Source organism: Dromaius novaehollandiae, chromosome 2 (assembly GCF_036370855.1).
Source record: "Dromaius novaehollandiae isolate bDroNov1 chromosome 2, bDroNov1.hap1, whole genome shotgun sequence".
In the NCBI taxonomy this organism is placed as follows: Eukaryota; Metazoa; Chordata; class Aves; order Casuariiformes; family Dromaiidae; genus Dromaius; species Dromaius novaehollandiae.
In genome coordinates, this window is record NC_088099.1 from 26,882,808 (window position 1) to 26,896,824 (window position 14,017).

At 39.5% G+C, this 14,017-nt stretch overlaps 1 protein-coding gene across 1 annotated transcript; it reads right to left on the reverse strand.

The window, feature by feature from the left end:
- Nucleotides 1-1,142: 1,142 nt before the first annotated feature.
- LOC112982286 (sterile alpha motif domain-containing protein 9-like) lies at nucleotides 1,143-12,513 on the reverse strand. The gene is made up of 4 exons (XM_026098540.2): nucleotides 12,444-12,513; nucleotides 12,164-12,264; nucleotides 11,181-11,254; nucleotides 1,143-8,903 (listed from the first exon to the last, which is right to left on the reverse strand). The coding sequence occupies exon 4, from the start codon at nucleotides 8,899-8,901 to the stop codon at nucleotides 4,117-4,119; it is 4,785 nt and encodes a 1,594-aa protein (XP_025954325.2). The 5' UTR covers nucleotides 8,902-8,903; nucleotides 11,181-11,254; nucleotides 12,164-12,264; nucleotides 12,444-12,513; the 3' UTR covers nucleotides 1,143-4,116.
- Between the last annotated feature and the right edge of the window lie 1,504 nt (nucleotides 12,514-14,017).

The following is a 14,017-nucleotide window of genomic DNA, read 5'->3' on the forward strand; positions in this document are numbered from 1 at the left end:
TTTGCGACGTCTCCTTAAGGTCAGATTTCGCCCCTAGTTCTTTGCAATGGGGAGGGCTGGGGGGATGCAAGCTTTTGCTCTGAGGCCTTTAGAGCCACAGAAGATTTATGGGAGGCTCAGTAGGCAGTCCTAGGCAGGGGATTTTGATCCTGTCAGGTCTTTCTTATCTAACAATCATGGAAAAGTAAGTCTGGAAGAGAGCTTAAGAGATTGTCTAGTCCATTCTAGAATGGATCATTTATTGATTTTTCTCTTAATTTAGTCCATTTTTCAAGAGGCAGATTCCCTTGATGTCCCAGTCTATCTCAGGACTTCATCACTTTTAGTGATACAGTCTTTTTCCTGCTGTATAGCTTGAATCTTTCTAATGGGAAGTTCAGACCCTTGTCCTTACTCTATGTCCGCCTTGGGCCTTGAGAACCTTTTACTACCTTCCTTTTTATCACCTTCTTTGCAGCAGCCTTTATGTACTGGAAGACAATTAGCATGCCCTCCCTCACCTTCTCTTTTCTAGGGAACTTCTGTTTGTTCTGTCTTTCCTCACAGGTCCCACAGTCATTGCTCTGGCAGCACATACTGAGAGTCTCGAACCCAGGAAATATTCCTGTATGAAATCACCCCTCGCAGACAGATAGCTGGGGGACTTTGCACACTGTGCATTCCTCTTCCTCTGGCTCTCTCAGCGAGTGTGGGGGCAGTCTGTCTGCCAGCAGCTGTCCTTGTTCAGAGTGTGCTGCTTAACTCTTTTCTCCCTTCTCCAAACCAGGGTTTCCACGTGGAAGAGGATTTCTGTGTGCCACTGGGTTCAGTTCCCCCTCTCACTGCTTCCTCCCTTCTCATCTACTGTAAAAAAGGAACAGGCAGCATGGGAAGGGCCTTTTTATGAAGTCTTCTTTCAGCGTAAGGCAGCCCTTCCAGAGCCCACATGATCCATTACTGGGCTCTGAACCTTTACACCCACTGCAAAGGCCACTGCCACTGGACCTGCCCCCCACATAGGCTTGCTTGTCTGTGTGTTACCCTTGTTCCAGTTTCAAACTCAATTTCTATAATCTTAAAAGCTGGTCCTGTCCCATCCCTTCCTGTCCCATCTTATCCCACCCCATCTCTTTCCCCCTTCACCTTTCCCCCTTCCTGCTTCCCTATTCTTTGTGTGCTTTTTTGTTCCATCTCTCCCCTTGAGCATCATGGTTCACCTGATCTGTCTCCTTCTGCTACCTATTTCTCAGTTCTTGTTCCCCCTTACCTACATAGTCTCTGTCACTGCTCCAGTCCTGAATCCCAGCAGCCATGCTCCAGTCTGTTTCCCTCAAGCTCTCCTTAATAGAAATTTTCCTCTCTGTCACTAGTTGTGAAGTCCCGTCAAGTTCTGTACTTCTGTCTCTGAATTTAGACAGAGAAGGAGCCTCAGTGCCCTCAACTTCCAGCCCCTAGACTGTGGGTGCCTTGCAGTCCTCTGGGAGCAGATTTCAGATCTCCTGCCCCAGCATAGGAGTTCAGAGTCTGCAAATGCTCCTTGGGTGCAGTGGAGATCCTAGCTGCTCACCAGAGGGAGCTGCTGAGATACTGTTACCATGATCCACAAAAGCCAGATTGAGCTTCTTGGTCTTCCCCACCTTCCTCCCACCTTCTTGCAGACCTTGGCTTTGGCTCCTGTACATTTGAATCAAGCTCTTTCCTCCAGGTTTCAAGGCTCAGCACTGAAAGCACAAGGGTGAGCTCTCAGTTTGGACCTGGCCGTTTGCAGCCCAGACCTGCAACTTCTGGGACTGCCTTGTGTGTATAAACTCTGCTGTTAAAATCTAAGTTTGTATATGCCCATATATAAATGGCAGTCTTTTCAGGCCTTACAACTTGGTGAAAGTAGGCTCAAGCAGACATATTTCCCCTCACCTCTACCTTTTTTCTCCTACCAGAGTAAAACCCCTACTCAAAAGAATGCCTGAGTAGGCTGGAAAAAGTTGGTAGAATTGTTTAACATGGACAATATGACGTATTTTTTTCCAGACCTCACTCTTGGAAGTTACTGAGCCCTTTGGCTTTAATTAACACAAAATAATTCTGAGGCAGATATTTGGCATGGGAGAGTTTAGTTTTCAAAATGCAAAGATTAACAGAGTTACGAAGCAAGAAGAAAATGGTCTTGCAAAGTAAAGGAAAGTAATAGGAAATACTAGTTAAAAACAGTTGTACCAGCTGTTGTATGTGATACATATCATCAAATACAGTTCATAATTTGCACAATTAAAGATGTTATCAAATATTTGTATTAATGAGCTACTGCTGATAAAAATACAATTTTATAACAAACATATATAAAAATAATAAAATCTATACTTCTGTAAATTCACACAGGCATGTAGTGAAGTGCCTAGCATGTAGTACACTCTGCAAAATCCTACAGTTTATTACTAAACGTCCATACTATACAGCTCATCTGAGTTTGAGCACAAAAAACCCCTTGTAATTCTTAGATGTGACTGAAGAGATGCGACTGACTGAAATGGAGACCAAAGTCTTCATTTGCCATGAAGACATGGCAAATTTCTTGCTGTAAAACTTTGTTTGGAAAGATAGATAGTTTAGTGATTGTTAAATTGTACAGCGATATCCTAAGAACTAAGTATAACAAATAATCAATTACTATGAAAAGTTCATATAATATGCTATATGTAATAAAAACAAAGTTAGAAACAAAGTGGATACAGGATAACATGACGTGTAGAGTCAGTGAGAGAAACTCACTGTTACAGGTAGTCACCAAGAGAAATATATTTTGGCTAGAGTTAAAGAGCAGTCTGGATTATATAATAAACCTCCTTTTCCTTATTTGCAACTAAAAGAGCTGCACTATAGCAGAATAAATATGTTGCATAATCCTATCCCAGAGCATACTCTCAAGTAACACTTGAAGCAATCGAATCTAAAATAATGAAAGAAGTTACTCATACAGATGGAGTTATCTGTCTGTGCACAGACTTCAACTGATAAAAGAATTTTCATGACTCAATATGCATCTCAGTCATTTGCATGAAGGATTTTCTTCCATGCACATGACTGTAGATGTAAACTGTGGTCTGCAAGTTTATTTTTTTTTCTTGTTGTCAATTTGGTTGTATTAATCTTCTGCTGATGTGTCACTTATTTTGCCTACCGCCTTGCCTGAGTCTAAGAACTAAGAGGGCTGGTGGGCTGATCAAAGATACTGCCTACTCAGGTAGGTTATTGCATTGAACTCCTCTGGTTATTTTGACCTCCCAGATAGTACTGACTTGTTTCTGGTGCTCCAAACCAATATATTTTACTTTTTTGGATCATTAATTTTGTCTTAACACAGCAGGCAATTCTATACATGAGGAAGTTAATGCATGCAATCAATGACCATTTTAAAGATTTTAATTGCATGCATTTGCAAGGATCAAACTTGATAAGAAATCTATTGCTGGTACTCATGGAATTTATAATGAAAAGAAAGACCCAATCAATTTTATATAAAGCAGTAGCAGACCCACCAAAAAAGAAAAAAATATATTTAATATTGGCTTCAAATGCCAACTGGTATGTGTGTTTTTACTATAGAGCAGAAAATTGCTGTATTTTTGGTACTCACACCTTTGGAAATGCCCTGAGAAGGGAAAAGACTAGTGCTTCTGTCCTCACACAAGATGTACAACTGGGTTATTAATTTAGGTCCATTGCTTGCACAGAAACATGAGGATAGTGACGTATCCTTCCTTAGGAATAGCGGCAAAAAAGCTAGCAAGATAGCAAGGTTCTTAAAAGAGATGGTATTTCACCTTATCATTGCATTTTCAAAGTATTTTTCAGAATTCTCTTTTCTTTTCTGAATGGTTTCTCATGTTTACATCAACCAAAGAAGAACTTTGAGCAGTACCGACAAGTTTATAGAAATAACTGCACTAATATTTCAGTCTGATTGATTGTCCAAACAGTGATTATGATAGTAGGGAGACAATTCTTCATGGGACTGAAAGACTAACATAATGAGGAATGAAATATAATGGATAGCGAGAAGTTGTCACTTGCAATTGTTGACAAAAAAATGTTAAGGACAGCTCTGTCTAAAGAAGCCTTCTGGCAGCAACACTGGAATACCTATTGTTTTAATGACAGACTTTCAGTGTTGTATGCCAGGAGACCAGCGATGGAAAACCCAAGGTAAAAAGACACTCTTTCTATGTTTGGGCCATTTTTCAACAGGCATGAGGGAACCGGTTGCACCGGTATCCTCAAGATTTCATTACTGCCATAGTCTACATAGATAACCTTACCCTCAGCTCTTCCATCCAGAGGAAGCAAAAGATTTTGAACAGCCTTTTCCTTCCAGATATTTCCACTCTGCCAGAGGGAATTCAATTGCTGTTCTGAAAGTGAAGGAAAGAACTGATCTATTTTTCCTTTGTGAACAAATCTGTTCAGGCCAGTGCCTTTCCCAAGATAGAAATGAGCCTGAGGTAGCTTGGAACGACGCAGGGTTCCATAGTGCTCTTTGAAAGAGTCATGTAAATGTGTAATGTAGCTTGCCATTTTCCTGGAATCTTCATTTAGTTGTTTTCTATTTTCAGGCCAGAATAACAAGGAGGCTAGGAAGAAAGGCTCTACACACTGTGAAGTCAGTTCCACTTTCTGTAGAATATTTCGAAGTTGATTTCTCAGCTCCTGAAAAAGATACAGCTTGGTGGATTTAGGTTTAATGCACTTGAGAACAACATTTGCCAAAATCAAATTCTGTTTTTCTTTCAGAGTTGCTTCTGAATTCTCCTCACACAAAAATTCATATGCAGCTACTATGTCTTCTAGTTCTGTGTGAGCATTTCTGCGATTTCTGTGGAGGTATTCCAAAAGTCCAGAAAATGAGTCTGCTTTAGAAGCCTCCAGACTGTCACGGTATGCTTTCCTACGCCGAGGCAAGGGCCACTTTGAGACCTGTTCATTTTTCAGTTGCTCAAAATTGGAATCGCAAAATAATCTTATGTATTTGGTAAAACATTCTTGAACCTTCTCATATATTTTTGCTTCTAAAATTTCTTTTTCATTGGTCTGTGTTTTGAAAAAGACAAAGTAGTCTTCAAAAAAGTCAAATGCCCTTTTCAAACGTGATTGCAAAACATTTAAAAAGCTGGAATAAAGTGTAAGGGCCTCAAACATTTCATTGTCTGTGGCAGGGGTATCTGTCTTCAAAGGACTATTTCCTGATAGATACATTGCCAAATTTTTTCTACACCATTGGTCTTTGCTGAAAACAGGAACATGCTGAAGTACATCACTAACATAAAGACAAGTTTCTATTTCTCCCTGATAACCAGCAGTATTGTATGTGTGAAACCTTTTTTTAAGCTTTGGATGCTGCAAATTTGGTTCAGTGTCTGCATTTTCAGCTTGCTGCTGAGATTCTCTGAAAGCTTGTGAGGCATTCTGAGCAAGTTCCAGCATATATTTCAGTTCCTCAGCTGTCATGTCTGCACTTTTTGTTTTGCGTTCTACCCAGTATCTTAGCTTACTTTTATAGACTTGACCTAATGTATCTGATATGTATGAATTGTGTGGTGCTCTTTCTTTGGCTTCTTTGGCCCAGTGCAATGCAGAGTCAAAATTCTTTTCTTTAATGTAGAAGTATCTTGCTAAGGCTTGGCAAATGAGACTATTTTGCGTAAATCTAGAGGATCCTTGTTTCAACACATATTCCACTTTAGCACAGTCTTCTTCCTTATGAATGGCTTCAATTAATGGGGCAAACAATGTATCTGACTCATCACCATGCTCCTTACGCTGTCTAGTAATCAGCATGGTTTGTATATCACGAATAAGCTTGTCTTTCTTTAATGAAGTCTCATAAAATAAATCCTCTTTCAATAACCGCAAAGCAATTTCACTTTTAGACAAGTCATAGGTTAGTTTCAATTCTGTTAGACAGCGACATGCTATCAAGGGGTGAATGATACGCAGACCTCTGTATCTCATGCATTCCTGTACCTGAGCATATTTTAGAATATTGGAACAAATTCCCATCTTTTCTATCAGTTTATCTTTATTGCAGCCAATCTCTTGAGAATTAATTCCTAAGAATTCTTCACATAGTGATATTGAAACTGTAGATGTACTTACATAGGAGTTTAACAGTGCTAAATAGTAAATAAGTTGTGCTGGTTTAGTGGTAGTATCCAAGTTATTCAAGGTATTTTTTACCACTGTTTCAATGTACTGTGGATCAAAGTTTTTCTTCATAATCATAAATGAATAGAAATTGTCAGGATTTGAATGCTGCTTTTCAATGTCTTTTAGTTTCTGATCAAAAGCCCTTTGCTCTTTTTGAGAAAGCAGATGTTTTAGAGAAATACTGTTCAAGGAATTGATAGTTGAATTTTCATCAGGATTCTGAGATCTCATACAATTTAGAATGATCACTAAAGGATTTGCACAGTGAATGTGTTTTTCTGTTATAGCTTTCTGAATTTCTTTCTGCAGAACATAGATGTTTTCTTGCTCTTCAAAATCATCCACAAGAAGTAACACTGGTGTATAGCCTGTAGAGTTGTTTGCTCCATAGGTGATTAAAGTTGTCAGCTGTGTTTCAAAATCATTTGTTTTGTTTTTCAGAACAGCACATCTGAATTGCTTCCGGAGATCCCAGAGGATGTGCATGGCTAATGTTGTCCCACCACAGCCTGGGTGGTGATAAAGGTTGATAATTTTTACAGGTGATTGGTTAGTACTGTTAGATGAAGACGTAACTAGCTGTTTGAGCTTTTCATAACCGTCCCTTCTGATAAAATCTGAGGTATAATTTTCAGAAGAGAAGTAAAAATTCCACCATGACACTTTACCACCTCGATAAAAATCTTCTTCCCGTTCTTTCAGGAATTTTTTAAATTGCTCTTCATCCTTCTCTATCTCTGTGTCTTTGCATTCATTTTCACAAAGGATTTCTAATGCTGCCATGGAGTCTTCTTCCTTCTTTAGAAGAACAGTAGAACCACCAGCAGAGGGTAGAAGTCTTTCAGAAGATTGTGTCACTGATTTTAATTTTGTGATAGTACCATTTACCATTTCTAGGGTTAAATTAGAAACACATTTGGCTGAAAGCTCTTCCTCACTAATGCCTCTAGCATGCAGAAGATCTTTCCATCGCTGATATGTACCTGGGCCAGTGCAAATGCAGAGCATGTCTTCTAGTCCCTTTAATTCTTGGTAAAATGTAATAAATGTCTCAGTAAGGGGATCCGTTGAATCTTCCACTGTGGAAAGCAAAAGAAACACTATTAAAAACTTCCCACTCTGTTTTACATCTTTGTGTGAAAGAAATGAAATTAATTTTCTAACATCAGCAGCCCTGTCTCGTTGCCATGAGGGAGGATCTAGTGGTGGGTGCTTATTGCCTTCAAAGCCTGATCTGCCATTGCAGAAAATCCAGTTGGTCTCCTGATGCAGATTTCGCTTTTCAGCTTGTTCAGAAATGGAACCCTCCTTGTTTTGATAATGTTCTGGGAAGCAAAGTTTGGCATTTCGATTTTTTTGGTAGGTTTTACATACGCCGTTCATTTCTGATTCAAAATCGAAGTCAAGCACAGCAAACCATTTTATTTCCTGCAAGAAGTCTAAGTGCATCATTTGACTTGAATGGCACTTGTTTGTTACTAAAATATAGTAGTCATAATAAGAGTCTTCTAGCAAGTCCCTGTTACCAGTAAGCAGACTAACTAGTTTTAGTCCTTCATTCCCTATCTTCTTTTGCTTTAGGATATATTCTGCCTCTGCGTTTTTACGAGAATCTGCTAAAGATGTCAAGGTAGATTTAAACAGTTCTAGTTCTTTTGAATTTTGAATGATATTTTTGGAACTAGCTCCATCCCGGATGAAGAAAGCCTTGTTCCAGCCCTTACTTTTGTATTCATATGTGTGGGTTGAGAAATATTTTGTATCACAGAGGGAGTGTTTTGGAACTATATCTATTTCAATGACAAAGTTATCTGATAGAGTTCCATTTTGTAATAATATTTCTACAAATCTAGGTTGTCTAATGCAAGCTTTTGCAATCTCAGTGTACTTCTCAGGAAAGTACTTTCCAATGTATTTATTAAAATGGTCAATATATGCTTCTTTGTTGGTAACTTTTATTCCTTCAATTTCCCCATGTGGATCATCACGAACTCCAAAATGGATAGTACCATTTGTGCGAGAGTTCATGCAGGCTGAAGCAAATCTAAAGACTTCATTGCTAAATTTTATCATAATATTTTCTTCTTGTGCCTTATCTGTGTTGGTGAGTAATTTGAATTCATGTGCTGGGTCGATGAGATTGAGCGGTCCTGTTTCAGGGATATTAAGAATATTATGGTATGTATATCGAGCACCATCACTGAAATTATCAAAAGGATGTGGCATACAAGTCTTTCTGGCTGGGTGCTGGTTGCTTGACAGTGATTTCTCTGATACATCCTTTTTGCCATCTGACGTTTTTGCGACTTTGTCTTCTAGGGGCTCAGTCTCAGAATTCTGTGATACACTGGGATTAAATGACCTGTATTTCTCCTTGCATGCTTTCTTTGCAATTTCTTCGTCTTCTCCTTTGCCATCAAGATCATGTTTGGTGTCTTCTTGTCTCACAGCTTGGTTTGAACTGTCAGGTAGAATATTATTCTGTCTCAGGACATGAATAATTTGAAGAGCAGGCCCATGAGTTATGCCCATATCTACAAGATCATTTTTAGTTAACAGTCTCAAAGTAGAACCAGCTATATCTTGGTTAAACAGAATTTCTGCATACTTCTTGTCAATCTTAACTTCTTTGATAGCCCATTGTCTAACTTGCTCTTTTGTCCAGTTGTCAACGTTTTGATATAACTTTGATTTCTCATTTTCTTCAGTGTTAGTATTTTCCATTCCTTAAAGAAAAAAACCCACAACATTACTAAAAACATGTTTTACAGTAGCCTATTAATTGAATAACACATTTTTTCCTTGCTGTTATCTACCATTAATTTCTTCATTAGTGTAATCTGCCACATGGAATATACTAGTTCGGTTGAGCCAGGGAACACAGGCAGAATGTGACGTTAAATCATATATAAGGCATTAATTACCTCTAAGATACAGGTTTTAATTTTCTTAAAGAAAATTTTATTTTAATCCTGTTTTTAAACCAGTTCTGCAACTGACACTACACAAAAATTGAGACTGATTTGTGGTCATTTGGACACCTACTTGTCATATGGTCTGTCAGACACAAAACACCATCACAGCGGGTCATTAGGTTTGCAGTTTGGTGGAAAAGCAAAATCAAATGCACACAGAAATCTTAACTTTTTTTCACCCTTAGATGTGGTCAGGTATGGAATCTGAATATCAATAATACTGTGAAGAGACACAGGAGAGGAAACATACTGCTGTGCTTACTTTGTTGTTGCTATTTTACAAATGAAAGGAAAATCTTTTCCATACTACCATTTCAGTACCTTTCGCATACATTAAGATTTCTCAAATTAAACAAAAGCAAGTAGTGAAGCAACATTTGCAGAGATGTTTATTCCCACTTAACTTAGCTTTGCAATGATATAACTGCTTCACCTCAGTAGCATAACTCTGACTTACAGCAGCATAAACTCATAAGCAGAACTAATACTTGTTAATTGTCCCACGTGGTTACTAGATGCAGGGCAATTGCAGGGTGCTGCAAGGCTTGCTTTCATGGCAACTTGCAGGCTATGCAAATGAACTCTGCCTGGTTTTTGGAGTCAAACAGAAACCGTGGAACGTGAAAGAGTAGAGCCAAGCCCAAACTAGAGCTTCCTGTCTACTAACAAGCCACCTTAGTGAGCGCTCTACATCATCTAATTGCATTGTTGGAGAACTAACAAAGCTCACGTCCATCAGTTTACAAAATGCAGACACACTCTTGACTAGTAGATGCATAAACAGAGAGATAGTTTCATTTAGGAAACGGAGTGTGATAAGTATGGACTTCAGAGATCAATGACATTTTCCCTCAGCAATATGTTCTTTGATATAACTGCGAGCTGGGGTTGTCAGCTGCCTTTTTGCCTGGAAGTGTCACTTTCAAAATTGAGGTGGATAAAACCTGAAAGATGATGCGGTTTAGCTACCTGATGATTGCAGTCTCTTTTGAAAATCCCACGTCCCAACTCTAAGTATCCTACCATTCTGGTAATAAGCTGTTCTGTTTTCCCCCTCTTAAAGCACAAGAGAAGTTACATTGATACAGATTCTAGGATATCCCATGATGAGATCTTAATATCCAATGCTTGGTATCCAACCCTATCAGAAATTATGAAAGTGCTTCTCTGACATGGGACCTGCTCCACCAGCAGCCTTGTCCTGTCTCAGGCTCCATAGCCCCTCACCACCCCCGCTCTTGCTTCCTTTCCTGCGGCTGCTGCTGCACTTGGCATTGCTGCTGTTGCATTGACAAGCACTGACAGTATAAACAGCTTTTTCTAAAACTGAACTCTAAAATATGGAGCTAATACATGTTGGCATGACCCATTAATAGCTGAACCCACCAAATAACGAACCATGCTCTTGCCTTTTTTGTATGCAATCTTTGAAGCAGTGATGGGTCTAATATTTAAGGAGCTTGAGGGATCAAGTAGCGGAAAAGTAGATCTTGTACTGTGTCACCAAGTTAAAGAGAGCAGCAGCACTATGTCTTCAAACACCAGAACAGGTAAATGCACCTTGGAAGAATCATCTCATCTGCAGAAGGTTTCTTCTACTGCAAATCACCTCAGCTTTTTCACTACAGCGGGTGAACATTAGACAGGTGCCCAGCTAACATACCTACTCTTCAGTATAGGGGGAAAAGCACAAAGACAGGAATTTATGAAATAGCATCTTTCCTGATTGCTTGAAGTTTTTGATGTGCTCTGCAATGAAGCTTGTCCAATGCACAGCAGACGGAATTAGAACTCTGTTTAATCTCTAAGACAGGGAGAAGAGCATCTTGCAATCCACTTGGTTTTAGCAAAAGCTTTGAAAAAAGAGGCACAATAAAATAATAAATTTCCTTTAGATGTCTCTAATTTTACTTTATCCTTCTGCTGCCTTTGGGAGAATTATATTCATTTATCTGAAATTTTTACTTTGTTATGGAATTGCACCCAGCTACAGTTGCTACATTAGTGGTGATAGTCTACTCCATGTACCTTTTCTTATTTGGAACTGAGTCTTCTGGAGACAAAATGACTTCTTAGATTTCTCAGTGAAGAAATTTGGTTTCCTGAAAGAAAAGAAGCCGTGGTTATCTCAGCTACGCTAGCAACATGCCTTCCTCAGCGAAGCTTGCAGTTGAGCCACTGCTGCCTTTACTCTTCACAGACCCTCTGCTTTGCTCACAGGAAAACCAGGTCCTAGTTCTTTAAAATGCCATACTGAAAATGGCATGCTCTAGAATTATTCATTAATAGCATGGTAAACACATAGTGTAATAATACTTGGGGGGGGGGGGGGATAGACTTACTGTTTGGTTTTATTCCAAAACTTAAACTGCTATATTATTCACCAGTAACCCCGCCCAGGAGACCAAGAGGCTGAGAAAAGAAACCGAAACCAAAGCACTTTCTTCGATTCGGAGACTGTGTTCAGTCCAGCCATGTAAAAGTATGATTTTCATGCCCACCAAAATTATCCTCTGTAATACAGGCACAATTTATTCTTACAAAAAAGCAAATATTTTTATGTACCTTAAAAGAGTTACTACATGTTTAACTGTTTGGAAACCCCACAATGAGAGAAAGCTCCCGAATGGGGTACTTTCATTTCCTAGTTTTGATGCAATGTTTCTCAGTTGCACCTTACTGGCTAGATAATGATTCTGGCCATCTGAAATATTTTAAAGATGATCTTTTCCAGCGTGGAGTAACTCTACCACTTTATTTCTGCAGAATAATTTCTAAGGAGGGCATGTTCCTTGGGATTATTTCACTGCAATCTTGTAACAGCTACATTTCATGTGCAAAAGTTTAACAGAAGATTCAGAGGACATAAATTATGAGAAGAGTTTGTTTTAGTAGGCTACAGATCATCTCATATATAAAATTAATGTCTCAGAAAAAAGAAATGGTATCACACTAAGCCATCAGTTCTGCATAAAATATTCCAGCCCCTAAGTAAAGATGCATGTACTTACCATGACTGTTCTGCTCTGCAGTTATTTCCCTGTAGCTGTTCGATAAATGTGTTTTGTTCAAGCAGGAAACAAAACAGCTAAAATTTGGCTGAATTCCTCTTCTAAACCATGAAAGGAAACTAAAATTAGTTTAGAAACTTCTAATAGACGTCGGACCGGCAGAAATAGTGGGAGGGAATGTGCATCTCCAGTCATATGATCAGGTTTCCCCAATGGTAAACACCCCTGTCTAGGGGAGAAAAATAACAACTCCTGCTGGAGAATATTTGTTATTCTCTACCTTTTCCTCCTGTGCTCCTAGTCTGCCCTTCCAGCGGTGTGTCGAAGATGCTAAGGTTAGACTGGGCATGTCAGAAGCTGAGCGCACAGAGGAGAGGAGGAGCTTAAACCAGCAGAACTTTCCCAGAGTGAGAGGAAAAAAGGGAAGTAATACAGTAGACACTTCTGGGAAATGTGAATGTTCTACAGTACAGGCACTTTTGAATAACCAGGCTTACTGACCTGCTCTTAGGTCTTCATTGCTTGCTTTTCCACGCTGCATGTATGTTAGTCTATTCCTGGGCTCCTTCTCTGGACCATACAGACAATTCCATTTGAAATGTAGCTTGGGTATAGTTCTTCGATAGTTTACTCCAGAGATATTTTCCTTTAGGCAGTGTGCTTGTATGGCACCCTGCATAATCCTCCAACACTATCTGAAAAAGGTTTCTGCAGAAATACCCTGGCATTGGTTGCTTCTGCTTCCGGTGTTTCACAGTGCTATCAGCAATGTTGCAGTACTCTCTTCCATTGACCATTGTCACTACCCTGTTTTTTCATCCATTGCGCTTAACTGACTTGGTTGGCCATGATAAACAGCTGGCATCTAAGGAAGACAATGGCAATCTTTAGACTGTAATTGTTCAGAAGGGTGGCAGCGAGAGTGCTCTCGCTTACAGATTTATGTTGTGCATTTGGTCTCATGGATGAAGAGGTTGAAAATCCTTCAGACTGATATCTGCTCTGAGAACAACTAGATGAGGTCACTGCAAGATGTGATCTTTTGTTATAAAAAGATCTACTGATCAAAGCCTTAGGCCAGTGAGTTGTGTTAGAAAGCAAACAGCATCTCCAGCCACCACAAAGCCGGCTGTGGAGAAGCCAGCATCTCCTCCAGGGGACAATACTGATGATAATACTATTGCCTTTCCATCTTCCATTTATGTATACTGTCCCTGTGTGTTTAAGCTACACATATTTCTTAAGTTCTGGCATTGCACTCTTCCTCTATTGCATAAATTCTGATGGGAAAAATTGTGTCACTGTGTTGAATCCCTAACCATTGCACGTTTCAGGAAGGTATCCTCAGCAGGTGGAGTGATACGGCTAGACACTGAACACTTGCATATAGTTTCATGCCAACCTTAAGGAATGCGGACTAATACTTGACGTGATGCAGTAAAAACATCACCTTGCTGGGCTGTGATGCAGCTCACACATTATTTTAAGCACTCTGATATGAAAAATTATAAAAAATAATAATACCATCTTTGATTCAGCACCAGAGGCCCAGAAAACACCAAGTGCCATGAGACATGGTAGCTGGCAGTCTGCTTTAGAGGTTGCTAGTCTTGAGCAGCATGGATGTGAGCCATTCTGCACCTTTTTACTTGGGGGACAGTGACTGCTTTATCGGGCAAGTATCTTTAGTTACACAGACATAGCCTGCCTCCCTAGAGACCATTCAAGTTTACTCCCTTTAGCTGTGTATACTTGCTGAGGCAGTTGATCCCTTCTCACCCAGAAGAATCCAAGCAGTGAGCAAGTTGAGCTGTTGCCCCGTAGGAACTGTTGAATTTCCCCAGCTTAATCCTA